The sequence below is a fragment of the Bos taurus genome, chromosome 8 (genome assembly GCF_002263795.3).
Source record: "Bos taurus isolate L1 Dominette 01449 registration number 42190680 breed Hereford chromosome 8, ARS-UCD2.0, whole genome shotgun sequence".
Classification (NCBI taxonomy): Eukaryota; Metazoa; Chordata; class Mammalia; order Artiodactyla; family Bovidae; genus Bos; species Bos taurus.
Genome location: NC_037335.1, coordinates 111,022,584 through 111,045,840, shown reverse-complemented (window position 1 = coordinate 111,045,840; position 23,257 = coordinate 111,022,584). Strand labels below are relative to the sequence as shown.

Sequence of the window (23,257 nt, the reverse complement as noted above, 5' to 3'; positions counted from 1 at the left end):
ACGTGGAAGCGATGACATACCCATTTCCACATAAAGATTTTTAATCCAGTTTAAAAGAATACCCAAAGCAAACTGCCCTTCACATCTGAGGCTAATTCAGGGTTTTTCTATGATTATAACAAATGAGATATAATTGTATCTCAAAACTGTTGATTAAAAATACAAACGATGTACCAATTCTTGTTAAAATTCAAAGGCTTGATTGTAGAATTCATTTCCTGTACGAGTTTAACCAGAAATCGCGCGTGGAACAGTGCTGACCCGGGAAACAGACGTAACTACGCACAGGCACACACGTCAGACGACGGACGCAAAGGGGGTGACGTGAGGGAACCACAGGTACCAGAACAGAAGGCGACTCCAAGCCGCCAGCAGAGCAACAAGGCAGCTCCTTTATTTTGAGCAAGAAAGTGGCGTAAGTGAGTGTGTGTCCCCCAACATGCCAGCTTCCCCCTCAGCACCCCTGTGTTTTGGGAGAAAAGTGGGTGACCTCTCCACCGCCCTGTCACCCACTGTCACAGTCTGCACAGGGCAGGCATGGCCTCGCCTGGCGCCTGTTTAAAGCCCAAGAATCAGGCAGTAAGTGGCTATATTTGGGGAGATGAAACTCACTGGTCAGAGCTGAAGGCGTGATCTAGTGCGGGGCCACTGACCCTGACCCCGAATCAGAGAAGTGAATCACCTGCCCAAATTTCCAGCTGGTTGCATGTGCAACCAGCTCCATGGCTCCATCCATTAAAACGTGTTCTGATCAAAAAAATACAGTGTTCTGATCTGACAAGCTTGCAGAGGAGGCTCCCCAGCCTCGCGCCTGCAGAACTGAAGCCGGAGAAAGGGACAGACTCCGTGCTGCCTCACGAGGGGCCGCTAGGCCGACTGCGCCAGGAACTCCAGGTATTGCGTCCGGGCCTCGAGGTGGTCCGACGGCCGGTTGTATGGCGTCCACACGGGGTCTCCCACGAACAGCCGCATGGCCTTCACGTAGTTCTGGGGAGACACACAGACAGAGCGGCGCTGGGCATGCAGCCGTGAGGTCACGCCCCATGCCACTCACCCCTGTTCTCATACACATTCCTCTGAAAGGCAGGAGGGCCTGTGCTCAGGCAGCCGCAGGGCAGCGTCGGGCCCACACTCTCGACAGACACACCGCCTTGCACGCGGGCCCCTCCCGCAGCACGGTTTGAAACCCACACCCCTGTCCAGCCAGGGTGCACGTCCGGGGGTGTGTCCTACAGGGGAACTCTCAGCAGGCCACGATGGCAAACGCGTGAGGTTCTTTCTCCCGGAGCCGTTTACGACAGCAAAGAACTGGAGACAGTTGGCGGACCCATCTCTTGGGGTCACCACTCAACGCAGTAAACCAGAGTGGGTCCCAGTGGCCATCAGGCAGCTGCACCCAGGCTGGGGCTCTCTATATGCCGACAGGAAACAGTACCAGAGCTCAGCGAGCAGAAAAGAGGGGCGCCACCCCCGGACAGATTCGGCTGGCTCCTGTGCACGACTCACATTCGCCTGCCAAGCAAGCCGTCTCTCCAAGAAGACTTTTGAGGACCTGATCACGGCCACCTTCAGGGAGAGATGCTGGGGCCAGGAGTGGGGCGACCTTCCTTCCCTCGCACATCCTCTCCGAGTCCTGAGCTTTAAGCTGAGCACACCCGTGAGTCTCAGGTCAGTCCCAAGCCCATGGAGGGAGCCCCAGACCACCCTTCTCCTGCTTCTGTGACGTGTCCATGGCTCCAGCACCCAACAGCTGAGGCCCAACAGACATGCTCTCGAATGACGAAGGAGCAGGGACCCCTGGAGGGGCGCCTCCCGTTGGCCTGGGCATGTGCTCCCGTGCGCCCCTGCAGACCCCCGGCCCCCGCGAACCCCCGGCCGCTCGCTGAGGCAGCGTCCTCGCCTGGCGCTGCCGGGGCTGAGCGTCCGACAGGTGCGCAGACCACACTGCGGCAGAGGAGCCGCAAGCCCACCTTCTCGTCCAGCGTGAAGCGGTGGTAGATGCCGGCGGGCAGGGTGATCATGTCCCCCTTCTCCATGGAGATCCGGATCCAGCGGTCCTCCTGGTCCCGCACGTCAAAGTACCCGCTGCCATCCAGGATGTAGCGGATCTCCTCGTCCAGGTGTAAGTGCTCCTCAAAGAACATCTTGATCTGGGGGTGGGGAGGCTCTGTGAGCTGGGGGCCCCCCGGGGTGAGATGGCCGGAACCACCCCTGCGCCAGTGCGGACCACCTGGGCCGCCCCCAGGAGACGCGAAGGCATGTGGTCACCCCGGCAGGGCAGGAGCACGTGTGCATCTGAGGAAGGTGCTCAGTAAACACCTCTCCCTCATCCCAACCTGGCCTGTGTCTTTCAGGGCTCCATCCTCTAACGTTTCACAATAAAAATGCTTGAATGTGCACAAACGTTAGAAGCATTCTCTAGTAAACACCCACGCAACCTTCACGTTTCTCTTTAACTGGCCTTCTTAAGATTCCCCACCTCTTGCCTGCTGTCCCTGAGGGTTTCAAAGCTCTCCTCACATTCCACCCTTCTGGACAATCCACAGACTTTTGGAAAATCCCCGCTTCCAGTGAGAACGGCAGCCTCTCAGGCGGGCGAGGCCCTGGGGACAGGTCCCTGCCCTGCAGCTGGACACGCACCGACCCGCCACCTGTCTGGGAATCTACCCTGAAGATACACCTCCAACAGCACAGAAAGGCATGCACACGCCGCTCCCTGCTGTGCTGTTTGTCACTGAGGAACGCTGGAGGCGCCCGGAAGGCGGGAGCAGAGCGGGCTGGTACAGTCAACGGGCACGCGGGCCCCGACAGCAGGGCGCGGTGCAGGCCAGCCAAGGGGAGCCAAGGGGCCTTCTGGTAGAGTCTTCATTTTAAACCTGGCTATGGCAGCCCACTCCAGGACTCCTGCCTGGGGAATTCCAAGGCCAGAGCAGCCTGGCGGGCTGCAGTCCGTGGGCTTGCAGAGAGTCGGACGCGACTGTGTGACTCACTTTACATCGTACAGAGTCGCAAATAAAACTAAAACAAGCTTGGGGGCCGGGGGAGGGGGGACCTTAAATCTGGAATCAAGCCATATGCTCACAACCACAGGAGGAAGAGAAAACTCACCTAAGTGCTTTTGAACATAGTTCTCTGACTACACCCTCAGTAAGACAGGACCGCAACTCACCTGGAGCTCCATGGACAGGCCTGCTGACCCTAACTGGGTGGATGCAGCCACCACTGGGCACTGTGGTATGTGCGGGAGGAGAGAGACCCAAGGATGGGCCGAGGGAGCCCTGAGGGGCACGAACACCCTGAGCCAGGGAGCACGGAGGGGCTGGGAGCACGGCGGGGACGCGGCAGGACCACAGAGAGGGCCCCCCCGCCCCCCGCTGAGTCTGGACCAATCTGAACATCAAGGTGGATCGCGGCAAGAATGGACACGGGCCCACGAGGAAACCACGAATCCGCACGCGTGTACTGATGGGCATCGATGGAGAGAAGCAGGCCAAATCAGTACAGGAAGATGACGGCACAGGGACAGGGTAACTGACTCAGGCCGGGTCAGCGAGATTCACTCACACCAAGTCCAAGTTCGACTCCGAGCAGAAAGTCACTCTCCACAGACCCCTTCCTTAGAGCGGGAAGAGGTGTCCGGTCCCAACACGGAACCCTGACGGGCACCAGTTCAGCCAAGTTTTGCATCATGGGCACTGGGACCCCCACCCCACCCCAGGCACAAGCCTCCAGGCGGGGTGCCCTGAGCAGACGCAGCACCCCTTCCGCAGGATTCCTGCCCAAAACGTGTTAACCTAAGACAACCGTGAGATAATCAGATAGTAAAGAAGTATGTTTTACGAGAGCAAAAGATAAGCTGGTATTAGGGGCAGGGTTTTATTTCAGGAGAGAAGCCGTTCGAGAAGGTGGTAATGACACGGAGACAAGGGTTTGATCCCTGAGTCGGGAAGATCCCCTGGAGAAGGAAATGGTAATCCACTCCAGTATTCTTGTCTGGGAAGTCCCATGGACAGAGGAGCCTGGTGGGCTACAGTCCATAGGGTCACAAGAGTCGGACACGCGACTTACCGCCTAAACAAACAAACAAACCCCATGGCTTCATTGGTTAATCTGCCAAACATTTAAGAAAAAAGGAAAACCATTCTAGACATACTCTTCCAAAAAATGGAAACGGACGGAATACTTTTCAGCTTAATCTAAGGCCAGCATGCCTCTCATATAAACCAAAATGAAAGACATGTAAAAAGAAGGAAAGGCTTGCATTTATTAATGTGTGTGTGTGTGTTAGTTGCTAAGTCATGTCCAACTCTTTGCAACCCCATAGACTGCAGCCCATCGGGCCCTCCGTCCATGGGATTCTCCAGGCAAGAACATTGGAATGGGTTGCCATTTCCTTCTCTGAAAGTAACTACAGAAAGAAAGGAAGTGAAGTCGCTCAGTCGTGTCCGACTCTTTGCAACCCCAGGTGCCTCCATCCATGGAATTTCCAGGCAAGAGCACTGGAGTGGGGTGCCATTGCCTTCTCCCGCATTTGTTAATAGTGGATAATTGATAACCCCCTTGTCCAGTAACACAGAGCCCTTACCTTTTCCTCGTAATTCGGTAGTTTGTCTTTGCTTATGGTTATGATGTCCACCCAGGAGTAGTTTCTCTCTTTGCGGATCTTCTCTAATTCTGGATCGTTCTCGTATTTGTCTGCATCCAGCTAAAAGAGTTTAAACAAGCAACAAACAGGAGGTCACGTGAACACACCAAACAGTCTCTTTCTGGATCTCCAATATGATTATACTCTGAATTTATTACCTAGTCCTGTGTCCGCATTCTGGATCTCCAGTATAATTATATCCCACATATACTGCACTAATATCACTCGGTCCTTTGTCAATCCTAAAGTCACCTTTCTTCCCCTCCTTTCCCTATTTCTTGGCATGTTTCCCTAAAGGCTAAAAGCAGTGCAGTTGCGTCGAATTTCCGCCTCCCTTCTCTCCAACAGCGCTTCCAGGGAGATTCTATTGAAACTTCACGCTTCCAGTCCCACCACCAGGAGTCGGGGAAGCTCTGATCGCCTCACGCCTGTAACGGGCGCCTCCCCGGCACCGCCGCGTCCTGTTCCTCTGCCTCCTGTCCACTCTGCAAGTCTGCCTGACCTTTGTCTCTATGGCAACTCTATGGTTACTTTGTTTCCCCGAGCCAAAACACCTGAGGCCCTCTGAGCCCACAAATAAAACCCAAGTTCCTCAGGCAGACAAGAGGCTTTCTACCCCCTGGTCTCAGCTGCCTTTTCTTTCTTTAAAATTTTATTGATGCCTTTCTGACTGTGCTCGGTCTTCACTGCTGAGTGCAGGCTTCGTGGAGCTGCAGCTCCCCGACTACAGAGCTCCGGCTCGACAGTTGTGGCAGCCTTGCCCCAGACACGTGAGCGCTTCCCAACCAGCCTGTCTCCTGTGTCAGCAGGCAGCCTCTACCACTGAGCCACCAAGGAAGCCAGAGACATGAATTTCTCAATGACCACTCCCCAGGTGAGCAGACCCCCACAGTGCACCTTCACATCCAGGTGAGAGCTTCCCACTCCCTACGGCGTCACTGAGACACAACAGGTGAACATGCCCAGCTATCGTCCTGCTCCAGATCAAGTCATTATAAAGTACAAAAAGGCCCAGGGCACTGGAAGCAGAGCAAACAAGTCTACGGGCGACTCCCTGGAAAAGACCCTGATGCTGGGGAAGACTGAAGGCGGCAGGAAAAGGGGACGACAGAGGATGAGATGGTTGGATGGCATCACCGACTCGATGGCCGTAAGTCTGGGTAAACTCCGGGAATTGGTGATGGACAGGGAGGCCTGGCCTGCTGCAGTCCATGGGGTCGCAGGGTCGGGCACGACTGAGCAACTCAACAACTTTAATTCTGACAGTCCTGGGTCTTCCCATCCACAGGAGAACCAGGAGCCAGGAGGAGCCCGACTCGACCTGGCGGAGGAGCTGAAAACACAGCCTTACTTTATCCCCGGACACTTTCAGAGCTTGGCCAGTGTCCACTCCTGCTCCAAAACTGTCCCGTGGACAGCGAGACCGAAGGTCAGGAGTCTGAACAGACGGCGCCTCCTGTCGACCCGCCCCTCCCCCCCACCAGGGAGACGCACGGGGACACTTCAGGGACCCCAACTGCCCTCCCGCCGCCCCGCCAGGGCCCCTGGGGACAGGCCCGCGCCTACAGGGCCCCGGCCTCCCACTGGGAGGTCTCACTCCGACCCCTCTGCCCTCCCCCGCGGCCCCCATCCCGGACCCCCGATCCCCGCCCCCCGATCCCCGATCCCCGCCCCCCGATCCCCGATCCCGGCACCGAGCACGCGGCGCGCCCCGCGGTGGAGGTGGGGGGCCGGCCCGGCCGCGCCGAGCGTGCGCAGTGAGCACGGGCCCGGGCTCCGCAGGCCCGCTGGCCGGAAGGCGGGGCGCGCGGGGCCGAAGGGGCCGAAGGGGCGCCTGTGCCGCCGCGCGGGCTCCGCGTACCTTCCAGTAAAGGACCCCGAGCCGGCGCAGCTGCTCCAGGCCGACAGGGCGCGCGGGCTCGGCGCGGTGCGGCAGCCGCGGGTCGTCGGCCGCCTCGTCCATGTACCAGGCCTCCACCATGGCCGGGAGCTGAGCGCGGGGCCTGGGCCGGGGTAGGCAGCAGTGAGCCTGGCCTGAGCCTGGCCGCACGCGGGCGCCCCTCCTCCTGCCCTGCCTCTTCCTGCCCTCACCCGTGCCTCCTCCTTTCCTCCTCCCTCCTTTCCCCTCCCCGGGAGGCGGGCGGCGCGCGCCTGGAAGCCCGCGGCGGAGCGCCTCCTTCCCGCCGGCGGGCGGGCTCCTGGCGCGAGGCGGTGTCCCTGAAGGAAAGCTGCAGCTGCTGCTGCTAAGTCGCTTCAGTCCTGTCCGACTCTGTGCGACCCCAGAGACGGCAGCCCACCAGGCTCCCCCGTCCCTGGGATTCTCCAGGCAAGAACACTGGAGTGGGGTGCCATTTCCTTCTCCAATGTGTGAAAGTGAAGTCGCTCAGTCGTGTCCAACTCTTCGCGACCCCATGGACTGCAGCCCACCAGGCTCCTCTGTCCGTGGGATTTTCCAGGCAAGAGTACGAGTGGGGTGCCATTGCTTCGGGTTACCTGAAGGAAAGCTACAGGGCTCAAAATAGCCTCCAGTTGAAACTCCAGTTGGGCTTCCCTTGTGGTTCATCTGGTAAAGAATCCACCTGTAATGCGGAGACCTGAGTTCGATCCCTGGGTTGAGAAGATCCCCTGGAAAAGGGAAAGGCTACCCGGTTAAAACTCCCCACCATTCGTTCAGTTTGGTTCAGTTCAGTGGCTCAGTCATGTCTGACTCTGCATCTTCATGGACCGCAGCACGCCAGGCCTCCCTGTCCATCACCAACCCCCAGAGCTTGCTCAAACTCATGTCCACTGAGTCGGTCATCTCGTCCTCTGCAGTCCCCTTCTCCTCCTGCCCTCAATCTTTCCCAGCATCAGGGTCTTTTCAAATGAGTCAGCTCTTCGCATCAGGTGGCCAAAGTATTGGAGTTTCAGCTTCAGCATCAGTCCTTACAATGAACACCCAGGACTGATCTCCTTTAGGATGGCCTGGTTGGATCTCCTTGCAATCCAAGGGACTGTCAAGAGTATTCTCCAACACCACAGTTCAGAGGCATCAATTCTTCAGCACTCAGCTTTCAAGAACTTTCTCCCCTAAAGAAAGGAATGGACATTAAGATTGATTACGTTCAGCTCCCAGCCGATCCCAGTTTCCAGCAGGTCTCAGGAATTCCTTGCCCCAGTTGTTGAAAGCTAACTAATAAAAAATAATCTTGAGGAAAAACAGACCCCCTCCAAACAATGTATCTCCGCATATATATGTTTTCTGTATATACCTACTCTCTTCTTGGCGCAGCAGCCCACTGATCTGACTGCTGCCCCTTCTCGCCTCATTAAAGGTGATCTGTTCCTGTAAAGTGCCAGTCTCCTTCTTTCTCTGAACCTCAGCTTCTCTAACTCCCTTACCCTACAGTTTTTGGTGCCAAACCCAGGAGGTTGAGGTTCCTTCTCAGACTCATTCTCCATGGCCAGCTCTTTGGAGCGAAGAAACCTGCCATGCTCACTTTCCCGCCCAGGCTTTCAGTACCTCCTCGGGAGGACGCCCTGTGCCTTCATGAGCAGTACAAGCCCTGGGTAAGGTCTGTATTGGTTTCCACGAACCCCAAGGAATATTGGCCTCTCTCTCTCTTCCTCTTTTCTCTATGCGCTCTTTTTAGCGAGACCAACCAACTCCAGGACAGAGGCCTTTTGCCATTCGACCTCCCTCCATCCACCACGAATTCTCACCTGACCCAGTAGCCCAGGGAAGCTTGGACAGTACTCTAGGGCGCCAGAGACTATCGTCCTTTCTGCGTTCCCAGGGAACCCTCCAGCCCAAAGGCCCTCTGGGGAGGTACTTGGGGGACGCCCCTCCCTCCTTAAAAGTCTCTCTCTCTCTCCATTTGCCCGGTCAAAAGATTAGGTGACGACCTTTTCTCTCGACCAGACAGTCGTTAGCCATTTGCTATGGGGTCAAGCCAATCTGGAGAAGGCACTGGCACCCCACTCCAGTACTCTTGCCTGGAAAATCCCATGGACAGAGGAGCCTGGTAGGCTGTAGTCCATGGGGTCGCTAAGAGTCAGACATGACTGAGCAACTTCACTTTCACTTTTCACTTTCATGCATTGGAGAAGGAAATGGCAACCCACTCCAGTGTTCTTGCCTGGAGAATCCCAGGGATGGGGGACCCTGGTGGGCTGCCATCTGTGGGGTCGCACAGAGTCGGACACGACTGAAGCAACTTAGCAACAGCAAGCCAATCCATCCCATGGGACTGTCCCTTGGCCTGCGTAAAACAAAACCTCAAACCTCTACTCTTGACCAATCTCAAGGTTCATAAACTCGAGTCACTTTGTACTCAAATTTGGCCTCAATACAAATTGGATAACCAAAACCGCTGGCCTGAGGTCAGGACTTCCGATTTCAATATTTTATCAGATCTCACTAACTTACTCAAATGGAATGGTAAATGGTTGGAGGTCACCTATATTCAAGCCTTCTGGGAACTTAGAAGCCCTCCTTCTCTCTGCAAGTGTTTGGGGAAGCACACTGACCGAAACCGCCCACCCTGGCCAAGCACCGTAGTAACCATTTGCACGAGTTGTTTTACAACAGGAGGTCATGGTAAGGGACACGGAACTAATAAGCCACCACCAACCGGAAAAGTTCAGAAAAGGTCAAAAGGAGACACCACATGTCCGACCACCTCCCAGAATCCTTCTCGCTGGCATCCATCTTGGCTGAACAAGGCGTGCACCATCAGGAAGGACTCTGAGTCAGAATGATTGGCTAAAGGCAACCTGGAAACTAATCCCATCACCATAAACCCAAGACTGCGAGCCACATGGCAGAGTGGTCCTCCTGGGTTCCCTGACCCTACCTCTCTCCACCCGGGCGCCATTTCCCAATAAAATCTCTTGCTTCGTCAGCACATGTGTCTCCTCGGACAATTCATTTCTGAGTGTAGACAAGAGCCCAGTTTCGGGCCCTGGAAGGGGTCACCCTTCCTGCAACAAATGGTGATTCTGGCAGGGAATTTTCTTTGCTGCCACTGACATCCTGACCGCTCGGGGTACTCAGTGGCCAGCTTGCCTGCCGATGGACCAGACCCAGTGGCCACATCTGGGACCCTTTTGTCCCTGGACTCCTCCTGATGCAGACAACTGGCCAGAGTGCCCTGACCGGAAAGAAACAAGAGACTTTATTGATCTCTCTCCCCTTCCCGCTCTCTTTTCTCTCCTTAACCCTTCCTATCCTCCCCCTTTTTTCTAGTCCCCTGGTCCTGGACGCAGGAATCTGGTGGAAGGGCCTCAGCCTGAGATGAGGATTAGAGACTGATCACCTCCTCTTTGCAGAGAACTCGAATTCTGGTTCTGTTCTGGCTTGGTTTCTGGTAGGGCCTAGTTCAGTCCTCCCTTCTCTGGAGGCCCAGGGTAAAGTCCCATAACACCTGGGTATCTGCAGGTGTCAGGAGATGTCTGTAAGGCCACCCCTTTAGCCCCCTCTCCCTCCTCCTCCCCCTTCTTCTTTCAAGCTGGCTTCCTTTCCTCCCTTTGAAATCTTTGAAGACCTGAGGTATTTTCATTTACTCTGTTAGTACTTGGATCTGAAGTTCTCTGTTTTTAACAGAAGATTTTCTGAGAGACTATTCTCGTATTTAAGGCACTGTATGATGAGGAGCGCCAGGTCTGTGTGTGTGTGTTTTAACTCTGTGTTGTGTTCTGATTTTTGATGGCCATTTTGCTTTGCCTGGCCACCATTTGGTTTAGACCTGCCACCATTCTGTTAGAACTTGCTTTCCTTTCCCTGTGCCTTGAGACTAGGGCTCTCAGGAACACTTATCTAGACCATCTCTAACTCCTGAGACTGAGGAAAAATGGGGGAAAGCCTTTAAAAGTTTTATTTATTCGAACTGTTTTTTATAAACTAGTAAATTTTATATTGTAATATCTAATTCATGACTAAGCTTAGAAAATGAAGCTAGATCTTGTGTTGTGTATGTCTATATATGTCTTGGTATGTCTTTGTCTCTGGGCAATATTTTTGAGGTTAATTTGTAAATGAGCTCTATTTAATTGGCTTAAAGAAAAGTAAGTGCTTACAAATCAAATAATTCTAAATTAAACAATAAATCCCAGGTTCTTGTGAACTGGGAAATATTCAGTATTAAATACATGCTATTAATGTTTATTTGTGACCTATCTAACAAACATCCACTGGATCATTGAAAAAGCAAGAGAGTTCCAGAAAAACATCTATTTCTGCTTTATTGACTATGCCAAAGCCTTTGTGTGGATCACAATAAACTGCGGCAAATTCTGAATGAGATGGGAATACCAGACCATCTGACCTGCCTCTTGAGAAACCTATATGCAGGTCAGGAAGAAACAGTTAGAACTGGACATGGAACAATAGACTGGTTCCAAATAGGAAAAGGAGTATGTCAAGGCTGTATATTGTCACCCTGCTTATTTAACTTATATGCAGAGTACATCATAGGAAATGCTGGGCTGGAAGAAGCACAGGCTGGAGTCAAGATTGCCGGGAGAAATATCAAGAACCTCAGATATGCAGATGACACCACCCTTATGGCAGAAAGTGAAGAGGAACTAAAAAGCCTCTTGATGAAAGTGAAAGTGGAGAGTGAAAAAGTTGGCTTAAAGCTCAACATTCAGAAAACGAAGATCATGGCATCCGGTCCCATCACTTCATGGGAAATAGATGGGGAAACAGTGGAAACAGTGTCAGACTTTATTTTTCTGGGCTCTAAAATCACTGCAGATGGTGACTGCAGCCATGAAATTAAAAGACGCTTACTCCTTGGAAGAAAAGTTATGACCAACCTAGATGACATATTCAAAGCAGAGACATTACTTTGCCAACAAAGGTTCGTCTAGTCAAGGCTATGGTTTTTCCTGTGGTCATGTATGGATGTGAGAGTTGGACTGTGAAGAAGGCTGAGCGTCGAAGAATTGATGCTTTTGAACTGTGGTGTTGGAGAAGACTCTTGAGAGTCCCTTGGACTGCAAGGAGATCCAACCAGTCCATTTTGAAGGAGATCAGCCCTGGGATTTCTTTGGAAGGAAGGATGTTGAAGCTGAAACTCCAGTACTTTGGCCACCTCATTCGAAGAGTTGACTCATTGGAAAAGACTCTGATGCTGGGAGGGATTGGAGGCAGGAGAAGGGGACGACAGAGGATGAGATGGCTGGATGGCATCACTGACTCGATGGACTTGAGTCTCAGTGAACTCCGGGAGTTGGTGATGGACAGGGAGGCCTGGTGTGCTGTGATTTATGGGGTCGCGAAGAGTTGGACATGACTGAGCGACTGAACTGAACTGAACTGGCCCGCCAACCTCGACCCACCCGTATGGGACCTAACCTTCCAGGCCCCTGCTTTAGATGTAACCAAGTGGGACACTGGGCCAAATTCTGCCCAAACTCCTGGCCACCCACCAAACCCTGCCCCACCTGCAAACATGGGGACACTGGAAAATGGATTGTCCTCAGACACTACCCATCAAATCTCGGGGTCCACCCCAGGCCCAACAACAATGGGCTGGGAACCAGACTTGGGGGGCCCTGGAACCCCAGACCATGGCTCCTCGGATGAGGTGAGAGGTGACCCAATTGTGCCTGAATTATTCCAGTGACGGAGCCCAAGCTCCAGACCCCAAGCCCATCCCGTACAGACAGACTTGGAGCTTTGGGTAATTGGCACGGTGGCCGGACACAAAGTCTCATTCTAATAGACACTGGAGCAGCCTTTTCACTTTTAACCTCCTTTAAGCGCCCTCTCCAACCTTCAGAAGTGGCCATCGAAGGGGTCTCAGGCATCCCTTTTTATCCCAAAATAACACCTCCTCTCCTACGTTCCTTTGGCAAAACCACACTGACACATCCTTTTATAGTTCCTCAATGCCCAGTGGCACTGGGGGGATGTGATCTTCTGGTTAAGCTACAAACTTCTATAAACATCCCATTCTTAGATCCCATATCAATTCTTTGCATCCAATTGGCACCCTAACCCCTGGCCAGCCCTCACTCCCAAAACCTGCCCCCTGACCTTCCCCGAGAGATCCTCGGGTCTGGGACACCGAAGCCCCGTCAGTAGCCTGACACCATTCCCCCGTCCAGGTTTTTCTAAAAATCCCTCTCCGGTCATAACCCAAACTCAGTATACCCTGCCCACAGAATCCTGACAAGGACCTAAACCAATAATCTCCGGACTGCTCAAAGCCGGCCTTTTGCAGCCCATCTGTTCTCTTCATAATACCCCTATACTGGCAGTCAAAAAGGGGCCCCACTCCTGGCGTCTAGTCCAAGATCTTCTCAAGATCAATGAGGCCATGATACTGTACAGCCCGTGGTCACTAATCCCTGCGCCCTTCTCTCACATATCCCCCTGACACACCCTACTTCAGGGTACTGGGCCTCAGAGATGCTTTCCTGACTTTACCCCTAACCACTCCTCACAGCCCCTATTTGCCTTCACCTGGACGGACCCAGACACATATCAGTCTCAACAGTTAACTTGGACTGCTTTACCACAAGGGTTTAGAGGTAGCCCTCATTTTTTCGGTCAAGCCCTCCAAAGAGACCTACAGACTTTAGACCTAGGCTCTACCACCTCACTCCAACATGTAGACGATTTCTGTAGTTCCTCTCGCCGTAACTGCCTATTCCACACCGCAATGCATTGAATGCCCCCAGGCAACGGGCCTACGAGCCTCCCTCTCCAAAGCACAATTGCTTGCACCACTGACAGTTACACGGGATCGCTTCTCACTCCCACATCCAAAATAATCCCAACTCAGAGACTTCGAACCTTGACACAGACCCCCAGGCCCCAAACCAAGAGGAAACGTCTTTCTCTATTAGGTCTATTAAACTTCTTCTGAATATGGGTCCCAAATTTTGCCCTCCATGCAAAACCCCTCTACCAAGCTACTCGAGGAAACTTAGATGAACCCATAATGGCCCCCATCTCTCTCCACACCCCCATACAGACACCTAGCAAACATTTACTACGGGCGCCTTCTCTTTACTTACCTGATTACACCAGGCCTTTTTTCCTTTTTGTACATTCTCGACAAGGACATGCCTTAGGGACTCTGTGCCAGAAACGCGGGGACATATGGGGCCCTCTAGCTTACTTATCCAAACAACTCGATCCCGTCACGCTCAGATGGCCACCTTGTCTCCAGGCCTTGGTTGCAACCACCCTCTTAACACCTGAAGCCCAAAACCTAATCTGAAACGCCCCTCTAAATGTATGCTCTCCTCATTCCTTCAAAGATTTACTCTCTCATCGGGCTTTCCTTTCTCTGCCCACTACTCGACTACAGATCCTCCACACACACCTCCTAGACCTATCCCTTTCTTTTACGCCTTGTAAACCTCTTAATCCTGCTAGCTTACTCCCTACACCAGATCCAGAAGCAGAACACCTATCCTATGACTGTGTTTAGACCTTAGAACATATAACCGATCAGCCCCTTACTGACCCCACAGTCCCATCCTGGTTCACAGATGGCAGTACCCAGAAGCAAGCCCCACTTGGGGCTGAATACGCTATAGTCCAGGGACAGCCTGACAAAGTTATCCCCCCTACCCCCGCCTCGTGAAGTCAGCCACACTCCCAGCTCACACATCCTCACAGAAGGCTGAACTGATAGCTCTTACACAAGCTTTGACCCTAGCCAAAGATCAAAAGATAAACATTTACACTGACTCCAAATATGTCTACAACATATTACATTCTAACATTATAATCTGGAGGGAAAGGGGATTCCTGACTCAGAAGGGCACGCCTATTCTCAATGCTTCTTTTATTTCTGAACTCCTCCATGCGGCTCAGCTCCCAAAACAAGCTGCTGTAATACGTTGCCGGGGACATCAGCGACACGGCCCTATCTCCTTTTATAACAACATAGCAGATCACGAAGCAAAGCAGCAGGCTGCCTCTGTTAGTCCTGTCTTTACTATAGCCCAGGTTGACGAGCCAAACAGCCACACATTACTTTCATATTTACATTCTCTGTTCCACCCCTCCGCAAAAGTACTTAAGACTTTCCTTCAGAACGATTGAGTTAACTAAAGACGATGTGGCTTATTTAAGTGATCTGAGCCAAACCGGTACCACTTGTCAGTGGGCAAACCCCCATTCTAACATCGTCACCCACCCCTTTCTCCACCCACCAAATTCTCAGACATCTTCCCACACAAGAATGGCAGGTAGATTTCACCCACATGCCACTCGTAAAAAGGGTTAAATTTCTCCTAGTCTTCATAGATATATTTTCTGGATGGATCGAAGCTTTCCCGACTACTAACAAATGAGCCCCTACTGTGGCTCACCTTATCCTTACTGAAGTCCTCCCCAGGTTTGGGATGCCTTCCTCCCTCCAGTCTGACGATGGGCCCAAGTTCACATCCCAAATCACCCAAAATATTGCACAAGCCCTTCAAATTCCTTGGAGGTTTCACATTCCTTATCACTCCCGGTCCTCCGGTAAGGTTGAGAGAGCCAATCGAGTCCTAAAAGAAACTGACTAAATTAACAATCAAACTTCATCAAGATTGGACTAAACTCCTCCCTTTAGCCCTCTTAAAGGTCCAGTTCAATTCAGTCGCTCAGTCGTGTCCAACTCTTTGCAACTCCTTGTACCGCAGCACACCAGGCCTCCCTGTCCATCACCAACTCCTGGAGCTCATGTCCATTGAGTCAGTGATGCCATCCAGCCATCTCATCCTCTGGGCCGTCCCCTTCTCCTCCCACCCTCAGTCTTTCCCAGCATCAGGGTCTTTTCAAATGAGTCAGCTCGTTGCATCAGGTGGCCAAAGTATTGGAGTTTCAACTTCAGCATCAGTCCTTCCAATGAACACCCAGGACTGATCTCCTTTAGGATGGACTGGTTTGATCTCCTGGCAGTCCAAGGGACTCTCAAGAGTCTTCTCCAACACCACATTCAAAAGCATCAATTCTTTGATGCTCAGCTTTCTTTATAGTCCAACTCTCACAACCATACATGACTACTGGAAAAACCATAGCCTTGACTAGACAGAACTTTGTTGGCAAAGTAATGTCTCTGCTTTTTAATATGCTATCTAGGTTGGTCATAACTTTTCTTCCAAGGAGTAAGCATCTTTTAATTTCATGGCTGCAGTCACCACCTGCAATAATTTTGCCAGGCCTTACCAAAAAAACCTCTAAATATCAGTCCGTTCGAGGCCATGTATGGGCCACAGTACTTTTAGGACTCCCCCACTCCCATGATGGTCCCAAACTGCCATCCCACCTCCCTTTTCCCTTACTTGCCCAGATACAAGATGCCCTTTGGCAACATATGGATAACCTACTCCCTCAACCGCATCTCAATCTCCTGTACCCATTCCTCCAAATAGGAGACAAAGTCTATATGACAGTTCAGTCCCACTCAGATCTAATCCCCAAATGGCAAGGACCCTACACGGTAATTCTGCTGACCCCTACCACTGCAAAATTAAAAGAAATCACCCCTTGGGTGCACATTACTTGACTAAAAAAGGTTATGCAGCCCAATGATGAGAATGCTTACCAGACAAAAACTAACCGAGTTTCTTCCACAGGCCCTACAACTCCAAAGTTCTCATGGCTTCCACCGGCCCCAGCTGACGACAGATGAGCCTGTTGGTTTCACGGCTGCAATTACTTCTGGAACAACTCCTGACAGATATCTGGGTCTCGAGTCCTCAAGGATCCATGTTCGAACACGATGAAGATTACATCTCTACCCTGTGGCTGCAGGGGACCTTTTATAACTTTTACCCTTTTGAAATCCAATTCTTCTCCACAATAGTCTACCTTATATTTACTTCCCCAAATATTGGTTAACATCTTCTTCCTATCTTCTTTCTCTCCTCTGACCAAGAACTCTTTCAAAACCCTAACTTCAACTATCTATTCCGGACCCTTAATTTAACCCATACTCTCCCCAATGCCTCTAACCCACAGTTGGCTAAAGACTGCTGGATATATCTATCCATAACTCCTCTGGGAGATTCAGCCCCCCCCCCCCCATCCATCCTTGACTGGACCAGTGGTTACATATCCCTACACCACTCATACCTTGGGGAGCCTTTATTCATCTCATATCTTAAATATCTTCACTGCTGCTGCTGCTGCTAAGTCACATTAGTCGTGTCTGACTCTGTGTGACCCCACAGACGGCAGCCCAACAGGCTCCTCTGTCCCAGGGATTCTCCAGGCAAGAATACTGGGGTGGGTTGCCATTTCTTTCTCCAATGCATGAAAGTGAAAAGTGATACCTTCACACTAGTGATCAAATCCAGAATTCAGACAAACTCTTAGAATCTTTCCTCACTGACCCGCCCTCCTACAATGGAAAACCTCCAATAGGAGGCCCTGTCACCCAGAGAGTAACACTGTTATCAGATCAGATCAGTCGTTCAGTCGTGTCCAACTCTTTGCGACCCCATGAATCGCAGCATGCCAGGCCTCCCTGTTCATCACCAACTCATAACCAGCTCCTTTTGATGGGGGAGCCTGGTGGGCTGCCGTCTATGGGGTCGCACAGAGTCGGACATGAGTGACGCAACTTAGCAGCAGCAGCAGCAGCAGAAACTTCTGAAACAGTTCATATGACCAACCCATGGGCATAATCTCTAAACCCATGTGTAACCATATCTCCACTTTACTCTTTGCCACTGGAAAGGCTATATATATAATGTTTCTGGTCCTACAGGACATTCGTTAACCTTTACAGGACGGTTCTCTCAGCATACTCCTCCACTTCTCCCATCATTGGGGCCACCTTAGCGGGGTCCCTGTTCTTGAACGAACGATCAAATCCCCACCCCCCACCCCAACTCCTCTTCACCATCGACTTCAGCTGTTGCATTGTGACACCTGGCCTGTTCCTCCTGTGTGGGGCATCTACATACCTCTGTTTACCTACTAATTGGATCGGAACCTGCACCCTGGTATACTCCAGTCCAAACATTTTTATAGCCCCCAATGATCAACCCCTACCTATTCCTCTCATTCACAAGTGAATGAAACAAGCCCTTCATTTCATTCGCCTCTTAATGGGACTAGGAATAGTGGCTGGAATTGGAACAGGAACTGCCGGCCTAACCACCTCCGTCCACAACTACCAGGCACTATCTAAAGACCTACCAGACAGCCTCAGGAGATAGCCCAGGGTCCAACAGCTCTCCAAAACCAACGCGATTCCTTGGCGGCCGTAGTTACAACATAGAAGGGGATTGGATCTACTAACTGTAGAGAAGGGAGGTCTGTGCCTTTTTCTAGATGAATCCTACTGCTTCTATGCCAACCAGTCTGGTGTTGTTCAGGAAGCTGAAAAAACCTTAAAGATTGAGCCTCTCGAGTCTGCCTGAGATTAAGCAACTCCTGGCAGTCATGGTTGATGGACTGGGACCGATGCCTTGGGTTTTGCCCCTTCCCGGACCATTCATACTCATTATCCTCCTATTCACATCTGGACCTCGTTTGCTTAATCTTTTCCAGGGATTCCTCCAGGACCAAATCCGAGCCATTTCTTGAGATTGAGTCAAGACTGTTCTGCTCAAGACCCTGGCAACTAGAGTAGAAAATCAGCACTATGGGCCTTAGACTTCCTTCCTCCCAGACCACAAACCTGCGACTCTGCAACCCCATAGACTGTAGCCCTCCAGACTACAGCTCCTCTGCCCATGGGATTTCCCAGGCAAGAAACTGGAGCAGGTTGCCATTTTCTTTTCCAGGGGATCTTTCCAACCCAGGGATTGAACCCAGTTTCTTGCATCTCCTGCACTGGCAGGCAGATTCTTTACCACTGTGCCATCTGGAAAGCTCATACTGGTACCCACTCCTGAATGCCCAGAGCAGGCCAATGGGGATGAGCTAATGAAACAGAGATCAGCAGTCTCGGTCTTCCAGATCCTCCACCCAGGAGCTAAAATGGCTCCGCTTATGACCTTCTCTTGTAGCTGTTATCCCCTCCTTCACCCACGAATGCGCAGAACCCCCAGGGGCTTTGCTTATGTGGATTCTATCTACTAAAATTCATCTGAAAGGAGGAAAAAAACAGGTTTTATGTATTAATTCATCTAAACATAACAGTGATCACCATTACATCTTAACAAATAACATTTTAGTGAAGAAGTCAGATTTTACAAAAAAAAATGAAAAGAGTAGCTTTTTTTTTTACATTTCTACAATTCTTGTCTGGCTTAATAGCAGGAAGAGAGATGCTCATCTGCTTCTGCAGAGTCTCTTGATATATGTTATTTTGGTTGAATTGTATGAAGAATATCCAGCCTCACACAGGTATATAGTTGGAAAAGGGAGGAGTATTTTAATAGCTTCTGGATAGTTGTAGATATTCATACTACACCAAGTTTGTAGCTATTGATACTACACCAAAATTTGACAGTTGGTGGTTTCCTAAAAGTTAGTTGCAACGTGGAATCTGACAACTAGAGCAATGATTTCAAATTCTGTTATATCCACGTACACTGAACTTTGAATAGTTGATTTGTACATGATTGTGTAACAGCATGCACCAGTCCTTTTGAGAATACTGTTCCACAAAGTTATGTATCTCTTTCAAATATTGACACAGGCTGGTCTACAATACCACTAGGCTTACCAGAAAAATCCAGGAGTAGGCAAGCTGTAAACGTCATGGGGCAGAAACAGTTTCACAGTGTTTGAGTTTTCTTTTGAAAGCTTGAATTGGCCATAAATGTTGTCAGTTGTTTACTTCCTGATTTTTTTGGCCACACCTCAAGACATGTGGGATCTTAGTTCCTGATGAGGGACTGAACCCGCACCCCCTGCAGTGGAAGCTTGGAGTCTTAGTCCCTGGATCTGAAGAGACAGGCTCACCCTATTTTGGGGAATGTCTGCCAAACACCCTGGTTGGAATAACCACGGTTACCTGGTGGCGAGATGGGTTTGTAGCTCAGTCATACAAGAGCTTCTGCCTCAAAACGACCCAGGCACTTTGTTGAACAGTGTGTGAGAGGCTTTCTGTTACTTCCTGCTTTGTCCCAGAGGGTATTAAAAACATTGGTCCTCAGGGGTCAAGATTAATAAAATTGAAAATGTGATTGCTTCTTTGGGCCCTTCTTAAGAGAAACTGAGCTGTTTTGCTTTGTCTTATGAAGAACATGATCACTGATGGTAGTTGGGAGCTGCAGCCCAACCCACACTGCGGCACCAACAGCGTGACCCCCCCGCCCAGGGCACCAACAGGGTGACCGCCTCAGGGCACCAACAGAGTGACTCCCTCAAGGCATCAACAGCGTGACCCCCAGGGCACCAACAGGGTGATTGTCCCTAGGGCACCAACAGGGTGACCCCCTCAGGGTACCAACGGAGTGACCCCGCCCCCCAGGGCACCAACAGTGTGACCCCCCCCTCCCAGGGGACCAACAGTGTGAGTGACCCCCAGGGCACCAACAGGGTGACCAACCCCCAGGGCACCAACAGTGTGACCCCCAGGGCAGCGCTCAGCCCTGTGGGGTGGCAGGGGCAGCAGGTGCTGGCCTGGCCTCCTCACCAAACTGTCCTCCCGGGTGCCCCTGCCCTTGAAGAACGCAGCTCTCGGGAACAGACACAGCCGCTCCGTAGACCAGCACTCGGCGTGGGGACTGATCCTCACCGTCTGGTAACGACTGACAATGAGGCATAATCTGCAAAAGTCCTGACTCACTATGTTGTACACCCGAGATGAACAGCGTTGTAAACCATCTACTTTGATCTTAAACAAAAAGACCCAGCTCTGAGCTCTCCTGGTTACGGTGCAGGTGACAGAGACACAGCCAGCAACTGGAGCAGACAGAACCCAATGGGGGTCCTGTCTCACGTGCCTGAGAAGGCCCGGAGCTCTCCTCCCCCCGCGCGGCTCTGGACTCGTCTTCACAGCTCAGCTCAGCTCGCCCAGGGCACTGACTCGCTTCTCACCGGCCCCCGCGAGCTTTCCGGACCTGACAGGAAACAGCCGCAGGAGCGCCGATTTGGCGGAAAGCGCTCCCGGCATGCTGTGCGGACATCCGGCCTCACGGAAGCTTCCAGGTGGCCAGTGCGTCCACGTCTCCACAGCGTGTCTCCCCGGGAGCCCCAGGCCGGTCGTGGCCAACGGGGAAGCCGCGGCCCGGCAGCGCCGCCACAGCCTGTCAGGGCGGGCAGGGGGACGGCAGCCCTGGAGGGGAGGAGAGGCTGACGGCACACACCGGACGGCCAATCTCTCCTCCTGTGGAGAGCTTCCACTAAAAGAATGAGACAGAAGGCACAGCGGCTCTCGGCTCCCCACTCCTGTGTCTTCATGGGGTGCCGCGCCCTCCCGGCCCCAGTAACCCGGAGCACACCCTGTCCCCCGCGGGCCTGTGTCTAGACTCCTCTCCCGTCAGGGCCAAACTTCCGGGAATGTCTTTCTAATGGAAGGAGTTGCAGGGTCTTCTGAAATACACAGAAAACGCTCAGGGAGAGTGGATGCCACAAATAAGGAGGGCAGAAGCCGCAGAGGAACACCTGTGCAAAAAGCACAGCTTCAGGAGCATTTTAACGGAAACCGCTAGAAACAGGAGTTTGCTGTGAGACACAGGGGTCCATCTGTCAATAAAGGTGAAGCCAGGAGAAGGAGCCACAGAAGGAATCCAGTGGGGCCCACTGGTTTCACACCCCGCAAGTAAAAAGACGTGGAAAGCTCACTAACACAGCCCGTAACAGGACGAGAACGTGAATAGAACGGAGCCAGGTGACTGAGAATTGAAGCTTCATGAAACTGTTCTGTGAGGTGTAAATCTGAACATTTCTGATGCTAATTTGTATAAAAAGTAATGGAATTTTTAGCTGAGAAGCAAGCCGTCTGTGCATGAGCCTGGATTTCTTCACAAAGAAGTCATGTTTGGAACCAGTTGCCTAGAGGCCCCAGTCAGCAAAATTTTATTCAAACTAATTAAAAGGAAAGTGTTTCTCGCTCTTAATACATCTCCGAAATAGGGTCAAAGACGGCAGGCGCCCTGTCCTGGGGGTGCGGGCGTATTTACAGCATGTCAGTGAATTATCCCCAACCTCTGTGTTCCGGCATGAAGATAAAACCGATGCGTATTCCAGTGCGTCACCTCTGCCGTCTTCAGCCTTACCAGCCGACTGTCCCCAAAATGCTCGCTCCAATAAAGCCTTTCCCTGAGTGTGCTCCAAGTCACACAGGGTGAGGAAAGGGATTCTAGAAAGGGGTTCCAAGGTCAAACACTTAGAGGAAACTCTGCTGACAGCATCTCCCTTCTGAGAAGTAGTGGAGTTTATCAGGGAGAAATTGTCTCCTGGAGACAAAACTTATTCGTGCCTTAGAGAAAGAAAGTGAAAGTTGCCCAGTTGTGTGTGTCTGACTCTTTGCAACCCCATGGACTATACAGTTCATGGAATTCTCCAGGCCAGAATACTGGAATGGGTAGCCTATCCCTTCTTCAAGGGATCTTCCCAACCCAGGGATCAAACCGGGGTCACCTGCATTGTAGGCGAATTCTTTACCAGCTGAGCTATCAGGGAGAGGCATCGGCTAATTCCAAATGCACATTCTTTGTAAACACTGTCCAAAGTTCAGACATAACAGAAGTAAAGCCAATGGAGTGCCAGAGTGGTGATCAGCAAGTTGAGATCTGCACTCAACCAGACAGAGAGTCTGCAAACTGGAGGACTCCACCCTAACATGGAAGGAGCCTGGCATGTGTGGATGTAGCCAGGAGATCGTGACGGCTGACTCTTCACAGTGATTGCTGACACACCACAATTTTCTTAAAAAACAGGGAATTGGTCAGTAGTTACCTCATAATAAGTTGGGGAAACCATTTCCGTTTTGCCCATGATTGCAGAGGCCTAAGCAAGAAATGGCTAGAGAAGGAAATGGCAACCCACTCCAGTGTTCTTGACTGGAGAATCCCAGGAACGGGGGAGCCTGGTGGGCTGCCGTCTCTGGGGTCGCACAGAGTCGGACACGACTGAAGTGACTTAGCAGCAGCAGCAGCAAGCAAGAAATGGCACTTCCCAGGTGGCTTAGTGGTAAAGGATCTGCGTGCAAATGCAGGAGATGCACGAGAAGCAAGTTCAGCCCCTGGGTGGGGAAGATCCCCAGGAGGAAGAAATAGCTACCCACTCCAGTATTCTTGCCTGGAGAATCCCACGGACAGAGGAGCCTGCCAGACCACAGTATGTGGGGTCACAAAGAGTTGAGCTACTGATGACAGGCAAGAAAGCAAGACAGGACCCAGGTCAGGACTTCCCTGGCGGTCCAGTGGTTAAGATTTTGCCTTCCAATGCAGGAGGTGTGGGTTTGATCCCTTGTTGAGGGAGTTAAGATCCACATGCCTTGCAATGGAAAAACCAAAACAAAAAACACAAGCAGTATTGTAATGAATTCAATAGACTTTAAAAAAGAAAAGAAATGACCCAAGTCAGTCTGGGTCTTTTGCTTTGTTTGTAGGACCTGAGTGCTTTTGTCTGCTCAGGGGCGTTTCAAGGCAAGTCTCTTTTTTTTGTTTGTTTTTATTTTGACTGCACCACACAGCATGCAGGACCCTAGCTTTCCAACCAGGGCTTAAATCTGGGCTCCCTGCAAGGGAAGCACAGAGTTCTGAGAGAAT

At 51.7% G+C, this 23,257-nt stretch overlaps 1 protein-coding gene and 1 long non-coding RNA gene across 2 annotated transcripts; one reads left to right on the top strand and one right to left on the bottom strand.

Moving 5' to 3' along the window:
- Window positions 1-371: 371 nt before the first annotated feature.
- Window positions 372-6,697, bottom strand: ADI1 (acireductone dioxygenase 1). Its single transcript, NM_001035468.2, is given in 4 exon segments — window positions 372-987; window positions 1,971-2,150; window positions 4,586-4,705; window positions 6,507-6,697. Coding segments are annotated over 4 exon segments (540 nt in total). The 5' UTR covers window positions 6,627-6,697; the 3' UTR covers window positions 372-867.
- LOC132346024 (uncharacterized) lies at window positions 4,789-19,723 on the top strand. The gene is made up of 3 exons (XR_009495709.1): window positions 4,789-5,795; window positions 5,934-6,074; window positions 16,214-19,723. It is a non-coding gene; the product is annotated as an uncharacterized lncRNA (long non-coding RNA).
- Window positions 19,724-23,257: the final 3,534 nt, after the last annotated feature.